Source organism: Talpa occidentalis, unplaced genomic scaffold (assembly GCF_014898055.3).
Source record: "Talpa occidentalis isolate TD23 unplaced genomic scaffold, MPIMG_talOcc4v2.1 talOcc4.15, whole genome shotgun sequence".
Taxonomy (NCBI): Eukaryota; Metazoa; Chordata; class Mammalia; order Eulipotyphla; family Talpidae; genus Talpa; species Talpa occidentalis.
In genome coordinates this window covers 28,619,567-28,645,446 of record NW_023601543.1, presented here as the reverse complement: position 1 = coordinate 28,645,446, position 25,880 = coordinate 28,619,567, and the positions used below count along the sequence as shown (strand labels likewise).

General features: G+C 42.0%; 1 protein-coding gene across 1 annotated transcript; it reads left to right on the top strand.

Annotated features, from left to right (window-relative positions):
- Positions 1–25,673, top strand: PRPS1 (phosphoribosyl pyrophosphate synthetase 1). The gene is made up of 7 exons (XM_037512111.2): positions 1–251; positions 11,448–11,631; positions 12,626–12,724; positions 14,017–14,141; positions 16,725–16,898; positions 19,562–19,721; positions 20,608–25,673. Exons 1-7 carry the CDS (start codon positions 130–132, stop codon positions 20,698–20,700), a joined length of 957 nt encoding a protein of 318 aa, XP_037368008.1. The 5' UTR covers positions 1–129; the 3' UTR covers positions 20,701–25,673.
- The last annotated feature ends 207 nt before the right edge of the window (positions 25,674–25,880 follow it).

Here is a 25,880-nt window from a genome sequence, read left to right as displayed (position 1 = left end):
CCGGGCGGGAATGTAAGATGGCGGAGTAGCAACGCGAAGCATTTTGCACAGTCTCCGGGGCGACTTGGGTTCGGGTTTCAACAGCAGCCGCGATCGCCGCACGAAGAGAGGCCAGGGCAGTGGGCCAACATGCCGAACATCAAAATCTTTAGCGGCAGCTCCCACCAGGACTTGTCCCAGAAAATTGCCGAGCGCCTGGGCCTGGAGCTAGGCAAGGTGGTGACTAAGAAATTCAGCAATCAGGAGACCTGGTAAGTGCGAAGGTGGGACCCCGACCCGCTGCACCTGCATGGGTAGTGCAGGCGGCGCTTGGGCGGCGGAGGGTAGGGGAGATGGTGCTGCCACGTGAGTAGCGAGGGGCCATCGTGGGGGGGAGGCTGGGACTGACTGCTCTGTGGCAAGGGTGCCCCAAGAGCGGTTTCCGTTATTTTGCCTCTCGCGGGAGAGTCACGTTTATTCTCACCGTGCGGTGGGGTGGAGTCAAGATGGAGCATGAGGCAGAACTGCTAGGTCTGAAGGCAAGGGCTAGAGGACCCAACGCGGGGATGGTGGCTGCCTGTAGCGACGTGAAGGGAGAGACGCTTAGCCTTGGCCATGGGGACACGTGGCTTTGTCGCTTTGCTCTTGAGCCATCCGGGCCAGATTGGGTTTGCTTCAGCTCTTGGACCAGCTCGCATGGGAGAATCTACTACATATTGAGCCCTGTTGGTGATTCTCCTAGAGTCTAAGAAGCAGCTTTTCGATTCGAAATGTCAGTCGGATTTGGTGTTGAAGGAAACTGACATGACAAACTGAGGGCGCCAAAATTATTACTGAGGACTCCCTCACATGGGATAGCGTTGGCTGTTCATGAGAATCGGACCCATACTTAAGTTCGATTTAGTTGGTTGGACAAAATGATCCATTAACTTGGTAACCCGACTGGAAGCATCTCCGCGTGAGCCATCCAGAACGTCTTTAGGGCACCTTAATTCGGGAATCCGCCACCTTCCCCGATGCAGCTGCTGGTACAGATCATACAAAAGCATATTTTTCAATAGCACAGTTTATTCAGAACCTGTCCACTTCTCTTAGTGCTATGTGGGGCATGTAGGAAACAATCTTATCCTTGAATGTTAAGATAACCGAGAAGAGATAATGGAGTGTAAGATCAGGATCCCACAGTGCATTGCAACTCGAATTTTTTTCATTGCCTTGCCAGTTAAACTTGCTCCCTCCCCCCCCCACTTCCACTTTCCACAAGCACCTTGGGGCCATCTTAGAGATAACTTGGTTATCTGATCCCCACAGTACCTCTTCCATCTAAATGAGGAATCTTCTGGTTCTGACAGCTGTGCTTTGTAGTTTTGTGGTTGCACCCTGTTGATCAAATTAGAGCAGGGCCCACAATATTACAGATATCTGTGAAAGGGAAAGTTTATATCAATTCTACTGATCAGTTAAATTAGTTAAGATTGGTTTATATATTTTTCCTAAATACTTTTGTTTCCTTTTTTCTATCCTTAAACAGATTACCAAAGTGCAACTCCCCTTGTTCTTTTTAGACAGCTGCAAGTGTTCCTCTCTAGTAGACAGATCCTTTTGGATGCTTGATTATTGTGCCAGTGGTTGAGGCAAATGTTAGTGCAAACATGGATGTCATCTGTAACCAGGCAATACCTAAGTCAAAAGAGACTAGGCAAGCTGTCTTTATCTTAGACCACAGCATTATGATTCATGGGAAATAATAAAGACAAACAGGACCAGGCTTTGCAAGTGACAATACAGCTAGGGGACAAGAATGATTTGCCTTTAAAGACATACCACCCCTTAGAACGGTGGTTATCAAATCATTTTCTGGTTTCCTTTGGGGTCCACATGGTAACATTCGGTGTGTGGGGTCTTGGGTCCCTCTGAGAAAGAATTCAGCAGACGTTATCATGCATGAGCGCACAGCAAGAGATGCCTGCATAGATGCAGACAGGCAGTCTTAAAAGACAGGGCAAGGGGTGTTCTTTGATGGAATTATTGTGGAAATTATCCCCTTGCGGTCAGATTGGGTTGGTCTTCTAAGATCGATGATCCTCTCTGCCCCACCTTTGGCTGATAATCTTTTCTGACCCCACCTTAGATTCCTGGAACCTTCCTTCCATAGCTGGTTTAGTTAAGATTTATTAATCATCCCTACCCTCACCTCTGGTGTCTGTCCTTGTGAGATCTTCCATCCTAAATTTTTCTACTCAAAGACTCCATCAAACATAGGAAAAAAGACATTTTTTTCTTGTTGAACCCTTCCCGGCTATATTGGGAAGGGGCAGGGGACAACAAGGCAATTTTCTACTGATTTTGTCTAAATTTATCAGCAATCACAATGTCCTTCCCTCAGATATAAGGCTCAAATTTCATTTTTAAACAACTGGACAGTAGCATGCTTGGAAACATTGGCTAAGGTTAAGCCCAGTGTGGGTTATTAGTGATTGGTTAGGTTTCCTTGTTTGTGGCTTAATCTTTAGCTTTTTGACGCCTTAGATGTTTTGAAATCTTCATTGAATACGATCACACATGATGCCTCTGGAGCTTCTCCCCACCCCTCATTTTCTCCTCCAACCTTTGGCTTTTCTGCACTGAAGAAATGCTAATTGCTGCCCCCCGGGGGATTCTTGGGATCTAAAAGACAGGGTAGCTCAGTGAGGGCAGTGAGTCATCAGATGGGAAATGAGAGAGCCCATCTTCAAATGAAACAGTTTTGCTCTTTGCTACATAGGGATTGATGCGCTTTTCACCAGAGTGGCCTTTTTTGAAATGAAGATCATCCTTTGTCACATACATACATGGATGTGGGTGTATCACACACGAACATGTAGTAGGAGAGGTTAAAAAGTGCAGGCTCTGAAATTAAAAAAAAAACCTGGATTTACATCTTTAGCCTTTCCTCCCCTCGGTAATCTCATCTCTATAAACAAGTATTCATACAGTCACTGTAAGGATTAAATGAGATAGGATTAGCGTTCTTAGAACATTGTCAAACACAAATACACAATAAATGTTGCTAAGAAGAGGTGGTAAGGGTATTGCAGAAAATGTGGAAAATACAGAAGAGAACAAGGAGGGAAAAGACCTATCCCACATAGTGCCACGGCCAAGATAAACTGTTCACATGTTGTTTGTGGCCTTCCAGATGTTGGTGTATAAATGTATGTGCATGTTTACACACTTCCTCAAAAATATAAGAAACAGTTTAGTTTTGATCACATAGTAACATTGTGACTAGTTTCTCCCGTTAATATTTAGTCTATATGATTTTAAGTAGCCATATAGTCTTTGTCTTATGGTCTTATGGTTATACCATCATTTTAAATGATTTTAGATGGTTTTTTTGGCCTCCCTTGGAGAACGGTGGTTATTAATAAATCCTAATTTTTAGCTATTTCTAATATTTGATCTAATTTTGATCTAATGCTTTTATATGAAAACCTATTGAACATTTCTGACTATTTCTTGAGGATCAACCCCTAGGAAGGAAATTATTTGATCAGATATACACCATTTTTCAGGCTTTTACTATTTAGTGCCAAATTGTTCTCCAATAAAGTTGAATTTCCAGTCTCATCAGCAGAAATAAAATACTAGTAATTAATGTATAGTGAATGCTTATTATGTGCTTCATCCTATGCTAAACACTTTATACACATAATACCATCAACGATGATATGAGGAGTTACTGTTAACCCCCATTCTACAGATGGGGAAACTAAAATTCAGAGATTAAGTAATTTTCCCTAATCTGGGAATTATTCTTTTAAAATTTTGCTGATATAGCTCATCTGACTTTTAAAGCTTTTGAATATACTAAATATTTTTTACTCAGTACTCTTGAACATTAATACATAACTTTGGTTTATTTGGTTACTCTAGTTGGAATACTAACTTTGGTTGCTTAGGATTGTCCCAAGAACTATATTCTTTGGTTGTTAATACCCTATGATTCGCACATGCCAACATCTCTGTAAATTCTTACGCTTTTCTTAAGAATACCACCTGCTTATTAGATTTCACTTTATTTCCTTTTTGTGGTTAACATTCAGTGCCAGTCTGGTGCAGTTAATGCCTGATGATAAAAGGGAAAGGGAAAGGAGAAGCTAGTTTTCTCATTGGTTGGACATATAACCAGGCATCTGGCCTCTTCAAAATATCTAGGAGAGTGATTGACCCAAAGTCCTTTGCAGATCACTCCATTAGGTAGGAGGGAACAAGGACTGTTGCCCTTTAAATTGCTGAACCAGTTCTTTCCACCTGATATGCAGAGAAAACAGGTTTTTAGGCACAATTGTTCTGCCATCAATCACTGCCTAATTTACATCTCAGATTTAGAGGAAACTGTAAGAATAATACTAAGCTTTTTTTTCAGGATTCATTGAACTGTTTATTGACCAGGCTCTGTAATGAGTATAATTCATGGGGTTTTTAAGACTCATTAATGAAATTCTTTACCTTTAATACTACTGGAGGGAAAGATTGGCCTTGGTTATTGAAATTAGAATTATATACAGTAAAACAAGGCATTGTGTTGCAACACATTTTTAATATGACTAAAGAAGACCTTTTTCAAGTTATTAGAAGCATGCCTTGTCAAAACATTCTTCTGTGCCCAAGGGTAAGCTTTTTTCCCCTAAGCATGGCTTTGGGGTATGTCTGGAAATGAACTGTCGGTTGATTATCATCAAATGATATAATAACAAATTGGTGCTAGTGATTGTGTTGGATGGTAGGCTGGTCATTTTTTAAAATTATTTTCAAACCTTATCTGATGTTAGAACTGATTTTTTTAAGGAATCATCTCTACCAAAGCTATATTAGCAAATGCGCTGATGTTTAAGTTGATAGTGATAATTTCATAATGAATACTTCACCTGTCTTTAAGAAAGGATTTAAAATGTGCTCTGTGATTATCATAGGTACAAACGATTTGTTAAGTAGATAAATCAGATCTTTAGTACAAAGGACTACAATAATTTGTGCCAAGAATTTGGCAATGAAGTGATTATTGAGGTTTAGTGTTACTGTAAGTGTATCCCTTGGCTTCCTGGCAGCAAAAGGGATAAAGGCATATGCAATGGATTATGTAGTTTTTATTTTCATAGAAACTCTTTAGAGACTGCCAGGCATACAGTTCTAAGAATTTTATGGGTGGGATCCTAAAATAATGATATCCTGTATCATAGTGAACAATGTAAGCAATTATATAGGTATTTTTATATTGATTCTGAGAGTTGAGGCATTTATAAAGAGAGCTAAGCCACCGTGGTCTAAGTATGTTGTTTTCTGGTTTTGCTTGATAATAAGAAAGCTTTAGGACAGGTAATTATTCCATACCTTAAACTGTCTTGGATCAGTTTGTCAAACTGCTCCATAGTATCTAATCACACAACCTGACTGACGAGTAAATGCCTGGAGCACAGGTGGTATTCGGTGTTCTTGACTGAAACAACTGCTTCTAAGTACCAGATGGAGAGGACAGGGATGACTTTTTATTGGAAGTCCACATGCCTCACTTTAGTTTCCCCCTAGAAAAAATGGAGATCTTAGTCGAGGAGGAGGTAAGGCATGGGGGATGACTTTAGACTGGATTAAAATATTCTTGAGTTTTGAAATTGCTCAGGTAGGGCCTCCCTGGTGGCACAAGGGGTTAAGCACCACACTATGAAGCAATCCGCAGCCTCTGCAGCATGAGTTCGATCCCCAGCCGGCCAGGAAGCTACCCACATGGCACAGCAGACCTCTCCTGTCTCACCCGCTGCTCCCCTCAGCAGTGTATTTCAGTCAGTCTGCCTGTTCTGTTCCCCACTCTGTCTCTGGTGAATCCTCTCAACCCCTGCATCTCTGGCCTGTACCCCACCTCTTATATGCATAAATAAATCAATCTTTTTTAAAAAAAGAAAAAAGAAATTGTTCAGGTATTTGAAGTACTTGCTCAGGATCCTAGAGTTGTGTATGTGTATCATAAAGCATAGAGAGACTCTCTCAGCATGGAACCGCTCAAAAGGCCTAGTAGTAATAAAGGAGAACTGAGAAGTCCCCATAAACTACTACTGTCCCTTATCTGGGCCTGCCACCATGCGTGACTTGAAGCACATGCTAACCACTGGGAGGCATTATTTAGTTCTCTCCATTTGTGTTTCTTTTTATTTTAATATATTTATCCCAAATATATCCAAAATATATAATATTACCATGTAATCAATATAAAGTTGAGATACCTTTTCTTTTATTTATACTATCTTCACAATAAGGTGTATATACAGCACATCTCAATTCAGTTCCTGAATCACACAAGTCACATTTCAAGTGCTCAGTAGCCACATGAGGCCCATGATTCCATATCGGACCATCCTAGAATCTACACTTAGAGAAATGTGGAAGTTACTCTTCTAGAAAGTTCTCCCTGGCTCCCTCCTAAATTTTGAAGAATGTCTTCAAAAAAGTAATTTTGGCATTAGCCTAGTTGACATTGCCAACAGATTCAGTTGTTTCTTTTTTTTTTTTTAAAGATTTTTTTGTTTGTTTGTTTGTTTTTAAGATTTATTTATTTATTTATACAAGCACTGGGTACAGTCAGAAGCACAGGAGGGTGAGAGAATTCACCAGAGCCAGAGCAGGGAACAGAACAGGCAGAAGAACCGAAGTACACTGCTGAGGGGAGCAGCGGGCAGCAGGAGAGGTCTGTGCACCATGTGGGACCCTCCTCTGGTGGCTGGGGAGCAGTCGGGGATCGAACCAGCGCTGCAGAGGCTGCGGGCAGCTTCGCAACCCAGTGCTCAACCTCTGTGCCACCAGGGAGGCCCAGATTCAGTTGTTTCTTAAGGCTGATCTTGGTGATTAATAGACATTAGTTCAGCTACATGGTGTGTGTGTGGGGGGAGGGGGTTGCTCATAAAATTGCTGTATTGTTCATATATTAGTATCACTATTGGAGGGTACTGCCATAAAATTCTTTGTAGCTATCTCATCCTGGTGGGTTGTAGTTCTCCCCAAAATTAAAGTGTCAGTGAGTGTCTGTAAAAAGATTTTTAAAGAAGCATATTGGAGAGCCTCCCCGGTGGCGCAGCGGGTTGAGCACCGTGCTGTGAAGCTGTCCGCAGCCTCTGCAGCGCGGGTTCGATACCTGGCCAGCCAGGGAGAAACCCACATGGCACAGTAGACCTCTCCTGCCTTGCCCACTGCTCCCCTCAGTAGTGTCTTTGTTCCATCTGCCTGTTCTGCTCCCCTCTCTGTCTCTGGTGAATTCTCTCACCGTCCCGCGCCTCTGGCCTGTACTCTGGTTCCTTTATAAATAAAGCCTTTAAAAAAAAGATATTTGTAAAAAAAAAAAGAGAGAGAGAGAGAGAGAGAGAGAGAGAAACATATTGGACCCACTTGCCTGTGAGTTATTTTGTAGAAGATAATGAAAGTCTGTTCTGAATTTTCACAAAAGCAGGCTGTAGCAGTTCACATTCTGTCTAAAGTGAATTCAGGCAAAGTACAGCCTAATCCTGAGGGGTATTCCCACACTCACTCACTCTCACTCATTCATGCTCATATGCCTGGGCCTGGCAGAGCTGGTCCCTGTCTTACAGTGGAACAGACAATTAAAAATGCATTTAAAAATAAGGTGATAACAAATTCTGATAAGTGTTCTGAAGGGAATCACCAGGATAATAATTGGGGAGAATCAAGGAACATTTCAAGCATATACGAAAAACAGAATCATACTGAAATCTACCTACTTTTCACACATCGCTTAGTTTAGCAGTTATCAATTTATGGCTATTCTTGTTTCACCTTTATTTCTCCTCCACCCACACCCCCACAAACAATTGCATCATTTTGAGACAACACTAGATATCATACCATCATCCATGCATACTATAGTAGTCACAATGTCATTTTCATGCCTAAAAATAATTGAACTATAATCTCTTGATATCAAATAAGCAGCCGTTGCTACAATTTCCCTAACTCATAAAAGTTTTCTTTTTACTGTTAGCTTAAATCGCTGTGCAAATAAGGTCCGATTAGTGCAATCAATGAATGTTTTTTAAGTTACTTTGTTCTGGGCTCTCTGGGAAGTAATTTTTATAAGACGGTCAGGGAAGATATTTTATTTGGAGATCTGAGAAGTGAATGAGTTGGTTATAGAAAGAGCATTCCAGGTAGTGGGAAGAAGTGTGAAGGCTGTGAAGTGGGGAGAGCGTATTCGAGGAATGGAAAGGAAGCTAGTGTGACTGATGCATGGTAAGCAAGGGAGAAAATATTTTGAGATGAGCTAGTTCTTAAATTGACTTAAAGCCAGAGTTCTCCAGATTGCCTCACAATATCACATACTTTTCTTTGAAAGTACAACTGGACTTGGTTTTTTTTGACTTAGTACAGAAGTGCCTTTGGTGTTACACTTTTATGACCTCAGCTTTCACTGAGTGCTGCAGTAACGGCTGACTCAAGAATACACTAGGTATAATAATATTCTTTGTTAAAATGGAAATTTGAGATAATTGTAGATTCACATGCAATTGTAGGAAGGACAGTAATAGAGAGATCCTGTGTACGCATTACCCACTTTCCCAGACCATCGTTTTTCCAATCTAGTCTTGGAAAAAGTATAGTACAATGAAACAAGCGGGATGCTACCCTTGATACAGTCAAGACACACGGTTTTATCACCACATAAATGTTTTCTATTGCCCAACTGTAATCAGAGCCACCGTTCTCCTCCTCCTCCCCCTCTTCTGCACTTCTTTTTTTTTATTGACTGTATTGCCTTTGGCTTTAGTATCTGGATAATACTTGCTTCATAAAATGAGTTGGAAACTATCCCCTCCTTGCCTGTTTTCTGGGAAGATGTGTGCAAAATTCAATCAAATGTTGGGTCAAATTTTCTGGTGAAGTTATTTTTGGTCATTCTTCCTCAAGGTTTATCAGTTTTTTTATTCTACTCCCCCTACCTCCGAGAATCACATTTTATTTCATTGGTTTTCTCCATTTTCCCGTTTTTAGTTTTCATTGATAGCTGATGTTGATTATTTTCTTCCCTACCTTATTTTACTCTTATTTTGCCCACTTTGTAGTTTTTGGTTTTTTTTGTTTTTTTGGTTTTTTTAGATTTATTTATTTATTTATTTATACAAGCACTGGGTACAGTCAGAGGCACGGGAGGGTGAGAGAATTCACCAGAGCCAGAGCGGGGAACAGAACAGGCAGAAGGACCGAAGTACACTGTTGAGGGGAGCAGCGGGCGGCAGGAGAGGTCTGCGCGCCATGTGGGACCCTCCCCGGTGGCCGGGGATCGAACCGGCGCTGCAGAAGCTGTGGGCAGCTTCGCAACCCAGCGCTCAACCTCTGTGCCACCGGGGAGGCCCTGTAGTTTCTTATTTAAGTTTTGATTTGCCACTAATGTACATAACTATATATTTTTGGTAATAGAACTTCACATGTGTACTTGCCTCACTCTCCCCCAGAGCACCAGTACACAATCTTTCCTCCCCTCTCCCCTACCCTCACCCCCTCATTCCCTTTGGTAACCAGTATATTATTCATAGAGTCTAAAAGTTACCCTTGTTTTGTCAGTTTGTTCTCTTTCAGTATTTATATTCCACAAATGGGTGAGACCATCCAGTAACTGTCTTTCATTTTCTGATATATTTGGCTTAGTAAATTACTATCGCCTTGAGATCCATCTATCATTTCCCAAAAAGCACTGTTTTCTTTTTTTGATAGCTGAATAATATTCCATTGTGTATATAGTCTACAATTTTTTTTTAACGTTTCTCCTAATCTTTTTTTTTTTTTTTAAGATTTATTTATTTATACAAGCACTGGGTACAGTCAGAAGGGCAGGAGGGTGAGAGAATTCACCAGAGCCAGAGCGGGGAACAGAACAGGCAGACCGACCAAGTACACTGCTGAGGAGAGCAGCGGGCGGCAGGAGAGGTCTGCGTGCCATGTGGGACCCTCGCCTGGCGGCCGGGATCAAACCGGTGCTGCAGAGGCTGCGGACAGCTTGGCAACCCAGAGCTCAACTGCTGTGCCATGGGGGAGGCCCTATAGTCCACAATTTTTATCCAGTCATCTGTCGATGGACATTTAGATTGGTTTCATGTCTTGGCTATTATGAATAATGCTGCTGTTCTTAATATAGGAACTTAGGTTATTGATTTGAGCAAATAATGAGCTAATGTAAAATACTTAAATTTAATGCCCCAGAATAGATTAAAAATAAGGATGTCTGATGCAAAACTTCAATTTAGTGCCTGGAGGTTTATCTCTAGATATTCCAAACCAATGTCTTGTTCTTTCTTCTGATTACCAGGAATGTCAGTGCCAGCTTACCTATTTTAATTGGTTTCTAGTTTGGGTTTTGCTATTTGCTTTTTTTTATATATAAAATGAACAAACCTTATTCATTTTTTCCATCTTTTTTTGAGGTAACCTTACCTTACAACACTGTAGGTTCCAAGATTACATTTTCTCACCACTCCTGCCATCAAATGCCCATGAGCAACCAACCTTGTCCCATTCCTCTTTAGAAGTGTGATCCTTTCTTGGACTGGAAAGGAATACATAGTAAATAATATTTCAGAATTCACTCCTTCTGGCAATGGAATAATCTCCTGATGAACCCTTCATCTGTGCACACTATGCACACACATGCACACCCCAAAACACCCCCACCTCATCTAGAGGATTAATTTGGAAAAAGGTGTTGCTTTGAGGTTCAACTGAGGTGATTGTTTTTTAATCATGTTATTCTTGATAAGGACCCAAATATGGGTATTAAAACTTTTATTTTATGGCAAAATAATAACCCCAGTCTATAATTAGTGTAACTTCTGGTGGCATTTTTTAAAATGAGATTTACTAAATGGACCAGAGTGTTTAGCGTAGAATGAGGGCCAGGGCTACAGCAGTTCGGCTCTCCATTGTGTCTTTGACACCTGGTAGAGTGACTGGCATAAGAGTATACAGTATTTGTGGAACGCACTGCCAGTATGGTAAATGAGGTGTACTATCTTCTGCAGACGGCATCATTATGGGACAGTAGTGATTGCATCTTACCTGATTTTTTTACTTCTTTGTTATCTATGGATTGTGGCAGTCACAGGTGGTGCATCAAATTTGCATCCACATGTCACGTACTTGTGGCCACCTACTGAAATTATGGTCCAATGACATGTAACTATTTTGACTAATCTTTTTCATGTCATGCCACATGTAAAAATAGGTAATATATGTAGGGTCTACTGGAGTAAACTGAGGCAGTAATGGTTCTTCCAAGGTATCCCCTGAAGTTAGAGGGGAGCAATGTCCATGCAGCTGTAACCTATTCATAATACACTATTTAGCAGTGTATTAGCTATACTTTTTTCTACTGCCTGTGAAGTATAAGATAATGCTTAAAAATCTATTATTCTGCTGTTCTTCCTTTCCCACTATAGTGTGGAAATTGGTGAGAGTGTACGAGGAGAAGATGTCTATATTGTACAGAGTGGTTGTGGCGAAATCAACGACAATCTAATGGAACTTTTGATCATGATTAATGCCTGTAAGATTGCTTCTGCCCGCCAAGTTACTGCAGTCATCCCATGCTTCCCTTATGCCCGGCAAGATAAGAAGGATAAGGTAGGAGCAGAACCTCCTATTTTTGTTTATGCTCTTTTTTAATTAAGTGAAGCAGAAGCACTTGCCCAAAGTCAGCAAAAATTCCTTAGCCATCAGAATCACCATATTTTCTCAGGTATTTCCCCATCTTCAAAACAATAGGCATGTGATTGGTTTATATAGATCAACACATTTGTAATCTGCACATTTTGCTTTTGTCACACACGTGACATTGAATTAGCTCACTGCCAGTTTTCAATTGTATCTGTAAGACTATGCACCAACTCCCATGGAGTAGAACGTTTTTTTAAATTATGGTGAGTTCTCTGGGACCCTCTTGGGGTTCTAGTTGAGCTCTCTTCTCACACCCATACATACGTGCGCTCGTCTTATTTATCTGGTATGTTAGAAGATAAGACATACCTAATGCTTTGTGGGTCTGTTATAATCAGTGCCCAAATTTTACACCCAATGCATAGAACACTGGGAATGTTTTATTCCTGTATAGTGTAGAGGGCATGGGCTTTGCTATTTTATAGTGCCACAGATCTGTCCCCGTTATTTAAGGGGGATTGATGTTGCTGGAAGATTGACATTCACATGAGTAAGGGGAGTGGTATCCTTACAGAATAAACTGTAATTTTTATTCTGTGATGTGTCCTTAAAATTTGACATGTTATGACAGGTTTGAGTAAGGCTATGTTATAAGATTTTAATAAAATTCTTTTTTAAAAGATTTTTTTTAAGTCTCCCTAGTTTAAGCTTGGGAACACTTAAATAGACTGGATATATACATTAAGAAAAGGAAAGGTACAAAGGTATTTTCTTCTGAAACACGTATCCTGAATTTGAAAAGTTGGTGCTAGATTGTGATCTACTCAAAGTCAGTGGCTGTGTCACTTTCTATGAATTTCCAGGAGTCCTGTGCCTTAAACATAGTAGATGTACAATAAATAAATGCTTCTTGAGCACATACATTGTTTCTCATTTTTTTTCTTTTCCTCCCTCCATTTAGAGCCGGGCTCCCATCACAGCCAAGCTTGTTGCAAACATGCTATCAGTAGCAGGTGCAGATCATATTATCACCATGGACCTGCATGCTTCTCAAATTCAGGTATCTATGGGAGCTAAATACTGGGAGTTAGAAAGGTGGGAAAAGAAGACTGATAGTGCTGAGCACTGCAGAGAAGCAAAAAAGCTGCCCATAAGCAGCTCCAATAAACTTGACACTGATGACATTTTAAACATACTCACCTTAAGTATAGTTCATGATCTTAGTCATTTGGGGTAGTTGGATAGGGAGACATTCTCATGCTCTAGGAAGATTGTAGGCATTAGCAATCTATTAATAGATTGAATACTCGCTCTGGAACTTACTAGTTTTGTAACCATGGCAGGTTATTTAACTTCTGAACATGACACTGCTTTGTTATTGTACTAAGTAAGATTTTAAATTCATAGTATATGTCCGGCTCAGTATAATGTGGCTCAGGTCCTAATGCATGGAAACTTACTGTCATAATTATTATTTCCCTTGAATATTCAGGGTCTTAATTTAGAACCACAGCTACTGGAACCCACAGCAGGTCCTCAAATAATGAATGTAATTTCGTTCAGCACCATTTCCTTACAATGTTGATGAGAGAAAAACAATTCCAGCCACCTTTAAAGGAATGAAGCTATTCGAGGACCTGCTTTCATTATATATCCTCATACACATCACATAAAGTCAGTTCCCAAGAACCTATTGACGTTAGGTGAGGACTTAGTATATACTTTCTAGCACAAACCCAGAGTAAGGGAAGTGGAATACACCTTATGTTTTATACTTTTTAAAGAGATTTTCAGATCATTATTTGAGGCTTACAGTAATCCAGTGATGTACATAGGACAAGTAATAATTACACCCACTTTAAAAAAGAGGGAACAAATTAGTTGAGAAACACAACTAATCTGTAACAACTAGTATTAAGACACAGATTTTCTGACTTGTAAAATTCTGTGACCATTTGTTAAAAATCCCTTCCACTGAGTTTATATACTATAGTCACTCTAACTGCTTACTGCTTGGCTTTTGCTCCCGGATAAACCAGCCCAACATTTGATAGCGTAAAGCAGTAAGGATTTATGAAGTCATGAGTCTGCCACTGGATAGGTAGTTCTACTGAACTTGGTCCTTCTACCTAAGGGGTCATTCACGTGCCTGTGGACAGTTGAGGGTTAGCTTGAGGCTGGCTTCTCTGGTCATGGCTGGACCCTCTTGCACAGACCAGATTGGAGAAGGCCATTTTTATAAACTACCACACTGAGCATGCCTTCTAATCAGGCAAGTTACTATTTGTCTTTGTGTCATTAATAAGTGAAGAGAAAGACAGTGAAGCCCAACTGATTCCCTTCTTTCTACAGGGCTTTTTTGACATCCCAGTGGACAATTTGTATGCAGAGCCAGCTGTCCTGAAGTGGATATGGGAGAACATCTCTGAGTGGAGGAACTGTACTATTGTCTCACCCGATGCTGGTGGGGCTAAGAGGTATGGTAGAAATCTGTATTATTCCCAAGGCCCTGGGGAAACCCTTCAGATAGTTGTATCAGAATGTGATTTTCTCTCCAAGTGACTCTTTTTAATTCCCTACCAAACAGGGACATGAAATAGATAATAGTTTTACTTGCTCTTTTATTGGCCTGAGTCATTGCCTGGAAGACAAGACAGCAGGAAAGGAACCCTAAATAGTTTCTGGGCTTGACTGTAACCCACCTTAACGTAGCATTGCAGACCTGCTGTCAAGAAGGGTAGAAAATTTGGTTTTCTAATGAATGGTGCCTGCTATTGAACCCTATATTGGTGGACAAGTAAGTTTTTACATACTTCTTAAAATGCTATTGGTTAAACAGTCATTTTGATCCTGGGATTGAAATGTTAACATGGGAAGGAAAATGAAGTGTTGTCATTTTCTTTCAATCCAAGACCTTAATGTTTTAAACTGATTGTCAGTGCTTCAATTGCAGTGCTTTACAGCCCACATGGTGCAGACCAAGAGCTCTTGATTTCCTTAGTGGATCACTCATTAGTAATGCATTCAAAATCATGACACATGTTCTTCTTGTTGTGGAAATAGAATGAAGAGCTACAAAACACAGATGATTAGGAAAAGCTAGTTCAGATCTTTCTAAAAGCCATTCAAATCTTGAGACTGTTTCTCAACAACCTCTTTATTTTAGTAACTTCAATAGAACTGATAAGCTGAGAACTTGAGTTCTGTCATCCGGCCAGGTGTGTGGCTTTGTGAGTCCCATGTAATCACTGGTAACCATGTGTAATACCAGAGACAGATCCTAAAAAAACATTCCCCTAATGGTAGTTGCCATACTTGTTGGGCATTATTTTTCCCTCTTGCCGTGGCACTCAGAAACTAGTCACATTTGAAATGCTCAAGGTGGATTTTCTTTTCAAAGTTGAGTACAGAAAAACTGCCTTCAGTAATTGATTTATTGCTCCATGGTTTCTTTTGTTTGCTTGTAATTTTCGTACAGTGGTGGAGCATTTTCAAAATGAGTGGCCCTCAGTTGTGTCTTGGCATGTTTTTTGGAGTATGTGATTGTGTCTTGCACATAGTTCTCCTCCCAAGGGTGCAGAGAGTAACTTTTTGTAACCCTTTATGCATTGTCAGGTAGTGGGTTTGTTGGCCAGTGAGTGTCATGGTTTGGGATGCTTGAACTAATTGATCATGCATTTGCCGCAAATCAGTAATCGTTCCAAGCAGCTTACTTACTAATGACATAGTGGAGAGCACAGGGCATGGTTCATTTTGATCCTGGCACAGATCTTGCCGAGGTTGCAGTTCAGACCGTGTGAGTTTTCTGGTATATGGTCATAGTTTCCTCCCCCATCCCCATCTAGCAAAAACAACTCAGATATGTGACCATAGATAGTCACAATGGAGACAGGACATAGTGCTCTGGTTGGGTCAGTGTTCCATTAAAGAACAAAGCTCAAAGCATAGGCCTCTTTACGGATGACAGCATGGCAGTGGAACAGGGATGTACATTATCACTTCCAAGGTGACATTGTTATTTATACCAAGTAAATTTCTGTTTGAATGAATTATATGAGAATTGTTATCAGATTTGTCTCCTGTTCCACCTTCTAGTCTGGTTTGTATTTTGTAATAAGAAAAATAAAAATACCGTTTTGATTTGGAAATACTTTGTTTTTTTTTTTTTTTGTTTTTTTTTTAATTTATTTATTTGTTTGTTTGTTTATACATGCACTGGGTACAGTCAGAAGCGCGGGAGGGTGAGAGAATTCACCAGAGCTAGAGCAGGGAGCAGAGCAGGCAGAAGGACCGAAGTACACTGCTGAGGGGAGCAGCGGGCGGCAGGAGAGGTCTGCGCACCATGTGGGACCCTCCTCTGGTGGCCGGGGAGCAGCCGGGGATCGAACCGGCGCCGCAGAGGCCGCGGGCAGCTTCGCAACCCAGCGCTCAACCGCTGCGCCACCGGGGAGGCCCGATTTGGAAATACTTTGGACTGAACAGGCAGGAACCCGGTTTGCCCGGTTAATGGGTTTAGCTTTCTTAGCATTTGTAAAAGAAACTCCCAAGTTCAGTATCCAGGTACCACTGACATTGACAGTTGGTGGATCACTGAGGGGCGTGATGGAGGGCACAGGCATTGGAATGGGCTGGATACTGCTTCTCTCCCACCAGGTTCAGGTTCAGTTCTCACATCCACATGTCAAATTGGGACAATCTGCACTCCTTGCATTAGCCATGTCTTCTCTCTCTGTACCCTCCAGCTGCCAGTCCATTAAATGAATGTGCCTTTGCTTTTTATACTACTTCCTGGGACTAGTGAGAACATATCTGCCCCCTACTATAACCCAATGAATTATAATCTGAGTTTAACTAATAAATTCATAAACTGCTCTTGGGATATGGAGACATCAGTATAAATTTCAGCTTGTGATGTCAATTATCGTTGCTCTCTTCCAGCCCTGGGAAATGTTTGGCATCAAGGAGTAGTCACCCTCAGAAAACATGACCATGCTGGAGTGCATTTCTTTTATTTTAGGAGTCATGCAAACGGTTTTAGCAGTGAACACCCTTTTTTGCAGAGTGACCTCCATTGCAGACCGGTTGAATGTGGACTTTGCCTTAATTCACAAAGAACGGAAGAAGGCCAATGAAGTGGACCGCATGGTGCTGGTGGGAGATGTCAAGGACCGGGTGGCCATCCTGGTGGATGACATGGCCGACACTTGTGGCACAATCTGCCACGCGGCTGACAAGTGAGTGCTGAGTGGTGGGACCAGTGGTTAGAAATTAAAAGCTCATATGATCTGAGTACCTTAAACCTGCTGATTGGTTTTTAGGAACTGAATTGAGGTGATGACTAGTTTTGGGAATTTTAGGCTTATGTCATGAATACATATACATTGATAATATTTGGGTTTTTTGCCCCAGATTTCCTTAATTTTTTTTGTGCTAAACTATAGAGAACATAAAATTTTTCCATTTTTAAGTATACAACTCAGTGGTGTTAACTACATTTACAATGTCGGACAAATATTGCCGCTGTATTCCTAAAGTTTCATCATCACTTGGAAGACTACTTTTTTTAGATTTTTTTTAAAAGATTTATTTATTCATTTTATACAAGCATTGGGTACAGTCAGAAGCGCGGGAGGGTGAGAGAATTCACCAGAGCCAGAGCAGGGAGCAGAGCAGGCAGAAGGACCGAAGTACACTGCTGAGGGGAGCAGCAGGCGGCAGGAGAGGTCTGCGCGCCATGTGGGACCCTCCTCCGGTGGCCGGGGAGCAGCCGGGGATCGAACCAGCGCTGCAGAGGCTGCGGGCAGCCTCGCAACCCAGCGCTCAACCGCTGCGCCACCTGGGAGGCCCTTTTTTTTTTTTTAGATTTTTTTTTTAAAGATTTATTTTTATACAAAAATTGGGGTACAGGCCAGAGATATGGGGGGGGGAGAGGATTCACCAGAGACAGAGCAGGGAACAGAACATGCAGACAGACCGAAGTACACTACGGAGGGAAGCAGTGGGGGAGACAGGAGAGGTCTGTCCCGCCATGTGGGTTTCTCCCTGGCAGACCGGGAATCGAACTCGTGCTGCAGTGGCTGCGGATTGCTTCATAGGTTGCATCTTAACCCCTGCGCCACCAGAGAAGCCCTTTTTTTAGATTTTCTAATAAACAAGATAAAAGTCCATTCAGTGTATAATGTATTTTCGTATTTATATCTTGCCTAAGCTAGAAACATGGCTCTTACCTCTTGACTGTCCATGTTAGCTGCTACTACCTTTGCTCATATTACTGCTCACTTCTTGCTTGCATTGCTCTAAATCATGTTCTGTTAGCTTTGCTACCAGCATCAGTCTCTTATCTCTCCATCTTTCACATTGCCTTCCTATTTGCTAGTCATTTTAAAACTAAGACTAGATCCCATTGTTACCTCTCTTTTAAAACCTTAAATGGTGGGCCTCCTCAGTGGTGCAGCGGGTTGAGCACAGTGCTGTGAAGCTGTCTGCTGCAGCAAGGGTTCGATTCCCAGCTGGCCAGGGAGATACCCTCATGGCGCAGACCTCTCCTGCCTAGCCTGCTGCTCCCCTCAGCAGTGCTTTCTGTCCGCCTGCCTGTTCTGCTCCCTGCTCTGTCTCTGGTGAATTCTCTCACCCTCCTGCACCTCTGGCTTATACCCCAGTTCTTGTATAAATAAATAAGTCTTTAAAAAAAAAAAACTTTACGTGGCTCACCATTGCTTACAGTCCAAGCCACTATGGACAACATTGTTGCTCATTTTTCTTAAGATTTAATTTTTTTTAAATTGTAATAAAGTTGTCATTGCTTTATAATGCTATGTTTCAGAAGTACAGCTTCACACTTCAATAGGTATATATACCACACCACCCATTACTAAATTTTTAGTGTCATTAACCAGCATCAAATTGATCCCCTCTATCCATGCCTTCCATCCTCCCCCACCCCCCATAATTTTTTTAACCTGCTTTGCATAGGCATGTATTAAGTGCTAAAAAATTGTGTGCTGAATGATTCCTGACTTAGATCCTGGGGTTTATAAAACTCTTTTTGTTGTCATATTGATGAGGTAATGTTCAGTGTTGTTTGCCATTTCAACTACCTAAAATGTCAGTGACTCAGCACGATCAGTTTCTTTCTCATTCATGGTATATTCCAATGTCACTATTCTCCTTTGACCAGCCAGAAAGGGTAAAGAGCCTAGAGGATCACTCAGAAGATTTTTATAAGAACCAACCAAGAAATGGTATACATTATATCTGTCCACATTTTGATAGCCAGACTTAAGTTGTATGGCCATATATGACTATGCAACGGAAATTGGGATATGAATTCCAGCTGTCTGTCCAGGAAGAAGAGGTAGATTTCATTAAGTGTAGCAGTCTTCCATAGTCCTTTTGAACTGATCCAAATCCATTCAGATCAGTAATTAGTCATTTCTTTTGCTGTGCCATGTGCTGAATTGTCCCCCCTAAAATTACTGCTTTGAAGCCGTAACTTTCAGTGTGATGGTATTTGGAGTTGGGGCTCTGGGGAGGTAATTAAGTTTCGATGGATGGGGGGCTTGCAATGAGGTTAGTACCTTTATACAAAGATACCAGAGCGCGCATGCTCCCTGATTTCCTGCACACTGTGTGTACACATAAAGAAGTCATGAGCGCACTCAGCGAGATGGTGGCCACCAACAAGCCAAAGACGACTTAAAATGAAACCTACCTTGCTGGCACCTTGATCTTAGATTTCCCAGGTTCCGGAACTGTGAGAAATAAAATCCTATTAAGCCACCCAGTCTACAATATTTTGTTATGGCAGCCTAAGCTGACTAATACACTCCTCTTTCCTAACTCAGATTCTGTAGTGACAAGTAAGGTTCATCCAGATCAACTCTGCTTTTTCTTCTAGACTTCTCTCAGCTGGAGCTACGAGAGTTTATGCTATCTTGACTCACGGAATCTTTTCTGGCCCAGCCATTTCTCGCATTAACAATGCATGCTTTGAAGCAGTAGTAGTTACCAACACCATACCTCAGGAGGACAAGATGAAGCATTGCTCCAAAATACAGGTAAGGGTGGTATTCTTGCAAAATAAGACTCCACTGAGAATTTAGAATGTGGGGAAATGTTGCATTAGGTGTCTGAATTTTGAAAATATCCTCTTTTGCTCTTAAGGATTTAGTTTGTCACTGAGATAGATCTGTGATCCAAAAGGGTGGAAGTCACATGTTTAAATATTCAAATTGTTTCACCTCAATCTCTGGAGGATGGAGCCTAGGATTTTACATTTACCAGGCTCTTCCAGTGATTGTGACACACACGCATGGTAGCAGATCCATGCTTTAAAGTATGTATATCACTCTTGACTGTTGGCCCTTGCAGATATGTGAAGCCTTTGAGCTGATGGTACACTCCTTAGAATGTCAGCATTTTTCAAAGTGTGCTCTGGAAACCAAAATGAATTACTTCTAGGGTTCTTGATTCCTTTGCTCCATCCAAGACCTACAGAATTGGAGGACTCAGACCAGTACTTTAGTTCCTCGAGTAATCATTAGACACTAATGTTTGAGTGCTGTTGCACTGAAAGAGCAAAGCCTTGCTCAATTAAAAATGTGCACAGTAATCCATTAGCTTTCTGGATTTAGTATGTGGAAGGCTGTCATTTTAGGGATTTTCTTTCAGCCTAAATTTTTTTTCATTCCTAAGAATTTTGAAATGCCAACCCACCACCAAGCTTGGTGAGTCTTAGGGTTTTCCTCCATCAGCATTTTGACTCTTTCCCAAGTGATATTAAAAATGTTACGAAGACAAGCTGGATGCAGCCTCATGAGGGAAAATGGCACAGTGCAGCAGCTTTAAGAGGAAGGACCCTTCATTAGGCTCCTATGTGTCTGCAAATTACCCAGCCATCTCTGACAATAGGATACTAAACTGATGCTTTTCCCACCTTCCTAGGTGATTGACATCTCCATGATCCTTGCAGAAGCCATCAGGAGAACTCACAATGGAGAATCGGTTTCTTACCTGTTCAGCCATGTCCCTTTATAATAGAATTGACCGAAGCTTTTTAAAAATAAACTGAACCCCATCCCTGTTTTCCCTTGATATTTGATGAACTATTGAGCAGAAGACCCAGCTTGCTCCAGTGTAGTTTACTAAGTCCCACATCAGGTATAATAAATAGTGTTTCTCCTGATTTAGGGGAAGACAGGTTGAGATTAATTGTTGACATCTCCTACCTGCATTGTCTCATTCTGGCTACTTAAATTTTGTGAGTCTTGCAGCTTTACAGCATAGCTATTGTAAGATTTCAAACTTTGGAGGGTGTTGTATAGGGGTATTTGAATTCAATTAGGGTACTTAGACTACTTTGCATGTGAATGCTTCAGGGTTTTCCTTGGTTCAGAACTGCTAGCAACAAAGCCAGCCCAGTCCCTTACTCCCACCCCTGTTTACCTCTCCCCACCCCCTTATTTGATAAGCTCTGTAAGGTCTATGTTATATTACTGCAGGAGCCCTGGTTGCCAAGCCCCTTAAGACAGGAGCTGGCAGCTCTCAGCTCCAGCAGCTCTCGGGCAGAAGCCTGAGTAGATGCAGCACACAGTGCAGCAAATGTTTCTTGGGAGGAAAAAGCCTGATCCATCACCCTCTGCTTAGGAACTGTTACTTGGATTCTCCTTTGTATCTGTTCCTTTCCACTTTGGCTTGACTTACAGCCATCTCGACCTTTTCCTGGCCAAATATCCTCTTGGGCCCAAGTGATCATTGCTCCCATAGTCTTCTGGAAATCAAACTCACTTCCTGCTCTGTAATCTCTAACATTTACATGAAATGACTTCACTCTGTAGCTTAATCTTCCTTAGCCGGCTACCATTGTGGTAGTAGGTTTTAGGTGGTGGTGTAGTGCCTTTTGATTAATTTAAATATTTAATTTTCATCGTTAAATATTTAATTTTCATCCTTGGATCTATTTGGCCTCTCATATGACCTGAGATTTCTGTTAAAAAGATGTTACTGTCTCTTGTAATAGACAAGACTAATAAAGTGTCTCTGTCTGTTGTGTGTGACCATGGGTCTATGTCATCAATACTAGTCCCTCTGCCAGAGCTTTGGTTTAGGTATCTTGCCAACTTATGGTAGCTCTAATTTGTGTTTAAATTTTAGCTACGTTGCTAAGCCAAGAGAAAGCATTAGCAGCAGTTTTAATCAGTAATAAGACTTTTAGAAGTCTGGGGTTTACTGAAAACTAGATACAGTATGAGTCTGTGCATTTCATTATACTTGGATGATCAGATGCATAATACCTGTGGAATCTCTGGTTCTTATTCCTGGGGGTGTGGGTGGAATGAGTGTAGGAATTAGGTATTTTCTTATGAGAGGAGAATAGTTTCTATAATTTATTCCTTTTGATCTAATTTTGCCAAATGTGGCCATTCCCCTCCCTTTATTAGTAGTTGAGATGTATCTCACATTTAATTTCAGCCCTTTGAAATAAAAACCATTTGGTGAAGGGCAAACTTAAGGATGAATTATAACACATTCTAAAAAGTTCAAGTGACTTTCTTAGTGCATCATCAAATAAGGGCATCCTTTGCTACATGCTCCTGGAGGTCTGTGAAGAGCTCTTCCCTTTGAAGCCTGATTCTGCCTTCTGTTTTGACTTTGTGCTGAATACTGGGATATCTACTTTACAATAAATCTATTGGAAGAAGTGATTCAAAAGGGGCCAAAGTGAACAGGGAAATGTGCAGCTCTGACGCTCTAGGCACTTCCACCTCAAGTCTCCTGGGAGAACCTGACATGGATCTTCGATGCCCTAACTTGCTGACTGTGCTGTTGCCGGAAGTAGTGGGTCTGTCATCAGGGACTGCCGTTTCAGAATATTTTGACATAAGACCACTACTGTGGACTGCTTTGCTAATCCAATTCCTAAGATAAGGTTTTGAGGTCACTGAAAGGCCTTCAGTCCCCATCTTCTGTTTCCTATTCTTGGTGAGGGGAGGTGAACATCCCGTTTCCTGTGACACTCTTCAGAGTGCCATAAGCACCCCCCAGGGTGGTCCTTATTTCTCCAGGGGTGAGAGCCCTGTGTCCCAAATGGCAAGTGATTCTTGCAGTTGTAGAACAATGGTAGTAACAGATCTGCTGGGGCCTGAGGAAGAGGCACCAGAGCGGAATGAAATGGCAGCGGGAGCTCAGTGGAAACCACCTCCAATGACCACATATCTACTGAGCCAGAGGCTTCACCAGGTTCTTCCCCCAGACACTCTCAGAACCAGAGAAAAGGAGATTACTTAGACCAAGGCTAAGCTTGCCACTTCCCAAGCTAATGCCTTTATAAAAGATTTATTTCATCTCTAGTTGGGGTTGCTGGTCTTCCCAGATTTTAGAATATAAATGTTTCCTGCTGAAGTATTTAATTTGCTTATTAAGAGCATGTAACCCTTAACCTGAGGGTTATTAGAATCATATGTATGTCTGAAATGTAAAAAAAAAAAAAAATGCAGTCTCTCCCTTTCTGCCATCCTCCTCTTACCAGCTCTGGTTGTGAGAGGGAGGGAAAAAGACTCCTGCAAAGGAGTCTGGTTATTGGTGGCACCTCTCTCACAAAAAACTGAGGATGGAGGAAGCTCTGTTGGCCTGGGGCCCCACGTCTAAGACTGGAGGCCGATGAGGGAGTAAATGGCCTATTTGTAAAAATAACCATTACATTCCCTCAGGACATAGAACCAGCCTCCTGCCCTTGAATCTGTTTCTCCAGTCTTCAGCCAGATGCAGCTTCAGTTGATTGGCTCCAGGAGCCCCGAGCCCTGGCTTCGTGTGCCCTTGGTTCTCCCTTGCCTTGCCTTTCCCAGGGATCCACTCTCATTTCCCTAACTAAGCCTTTTGCAACCCTGTGGTAAAACCAAGAGATTGGTTATAGGAAGGTCTTGTGTCTTTGGAGTCTTCTGGAACCCACCCACATAGTCACCAGGGTCATCTCTGCTGTTCTCTCACAGCTGCAAATGAGAGAAAGGAAAGTTAGAATAAGCACAACCCTGGGGCCAGGAACACACCCAAGTTAATTCATACCTCATTACCAGGCCAAGGATTAACCAAAGGTGCCTATTAATTATTTGCTGGCTCACCTGTAAGTGTGCTCTAAGAGGCTCAGCCTTTGTGCAAGTGATTATCCCAAAGTTCACCAGTGGTATCCCTCCCCTCAGTACCAGTCATTGGCTCCCTTGCCAACAGAAGGGGCAGCTTCTGTCACGAGGTCGTGGTTTAAAGGCAAGGGTGCTATAGCTGAAGGTCCCCCCGCTTGTTTTACTCTTAAACCATGTCTGGAGGCCTGTTCCTCACTTGCAGATCTTTGCCAGTCTGAAGACTCCTGGTTTAAGAATAAAAGTCTCCAAATTTTATGATGGCTAAAACTGTATGTTCCATAGCATCGCTTCAGGCATTTTTTCTCAGTCATCTTTTTCAGTCTTCTGAGTGTTTACAGAACTGCAGGGGAACGAAAATGTTAGGCATGTTCAGATGCCTTGTATTACCTGTGAGGTTGGGGGAGGGCATCTGGTCCACCTTGCCACAAGTTCTCAGGTTGCTCTTCTGTAGGTTTCTGCCAGGCCGTCGATGTTAGTTGCCTCAGAAGACATTGTTCTGGTAAGAAAAACCTATGTTGTAAAAATATGTTTTTTCAGGGATAAGATCATGAGGTTAGATGTTAAATCAAAAGTTAAGGCCACATGTTAGTTGTCAAATCTGAAAGAAATTCTGGTTTCTGAGTTTGCTGTAAGTTTGATAACCAGGAATGTGACTTGCAGTCATTCGGTGCATTTGGAGCAGAATGTTTAAGATGGGGAAAGAAATCACTTTCTTTTGAATTGTTTCTCGCAGGGGAATATGAAATGGGGGTTGAGGTATATAGAGAGTAATAATGAAGAGGCCACAGTCCTTTCCTTAGAACTTCAGGAAGTGGAATTTGACCTCAAAGATGAGATAACCTCTGATAATGATTTAGTCGCTGCCCTACATGACCCCAAAGATTGCAAAGGTCAAGGGTTTGCAGGGCATTGTTGGGTCCTTTGGCCTTGCCCATCCTGAGAGCTTTTCTGTTAGCACTGAGGCTCATGAGAAAGTCGACTCTTCCTGGCCACCACCTTCCATTCCCCTCTGCCCAATTCTTCCTGCCAGGAAGCCTGGATACCCTTCACCTTTGATGTTCCTTAGTAGATCTTGCCACAAAGCTTCTTGATCTCCCCATTCTTTTTGAGGATGTGCCAAGGGGTGGCACCACCAAGGGGTGGCTTGCTTGGAAAGTGAAAGAGAGACAGACAGACAAAGCAACAGGATAGCATTTTCCATGCTAGACCTTTGTAACCTTACCAGCTTAGAAGCTCAGAAACATGGCAGGTTCCTTGCTCTGACTGAGGCCCCTGTGTATGTGATTGTCTTTGCTACTGGCCCATTGTATGTCCTCGGAGGTGGCCTGGTGTCCCCTACCTCAAGCCCCAAGGGAGACCCAAGGCTCTCCACTGGCCCTCAGAGTCGGACTCCACCATCTTTCCCCTTTCCTGAGCTCTTTTCCCCTATATTCTCCTGCACGAGCTCACTTACTAAGTGCAAAATTAAAACTTGGGGTGAAGGAAAAGCTCATTTTGAAGCAAAAATCCCTGAAACTACAGAATCAAGTTACAATAGGTTAAGACTCATTCCTCTCAGCTCTGCTTTTTTTTTTTTTTATTAACTGGATCAGTTCTTATAGTCTCCAAGTCTCCACTGCCACATTCACATCCACGCACTGCTGCAGTTGGGTCTCACTGCTTCGCCCATATAGTTGTCATGAGTTCCTTCACATCTTGTGGTTTTGATTCAGGATTTGAATACAAAACAAAGCAGGACAGCTGGCTTGGACAGATCATTTTGATAGACTAAGCAGGGCAATACACATACCTCTAGCATGTAGGTTAGTTGGGCGTCACATGGCCCAGCTTTAAGTCATCACCCTCAAAAGTTTCTTGTAAGGCCTTTAGGCCTTTGATGACACAGTGGGTGGGGAATTCATGCTGCAGGAGGGGCTGCAGGGAGGGGGGGCAGGGAGCTTGAGGGAGGGCTGCCCTGAGGTCAAAGCCTCCTCCCAGCTTCCTCCTGGCCGAGGCCCCTTCCTCTCCTTCCCTTTCCTGCAGCCTCCACCTGGCCCACGGGGTCTGTCGCTACTTTCCAGCTGCCACCAGGGGGAGCCAAGC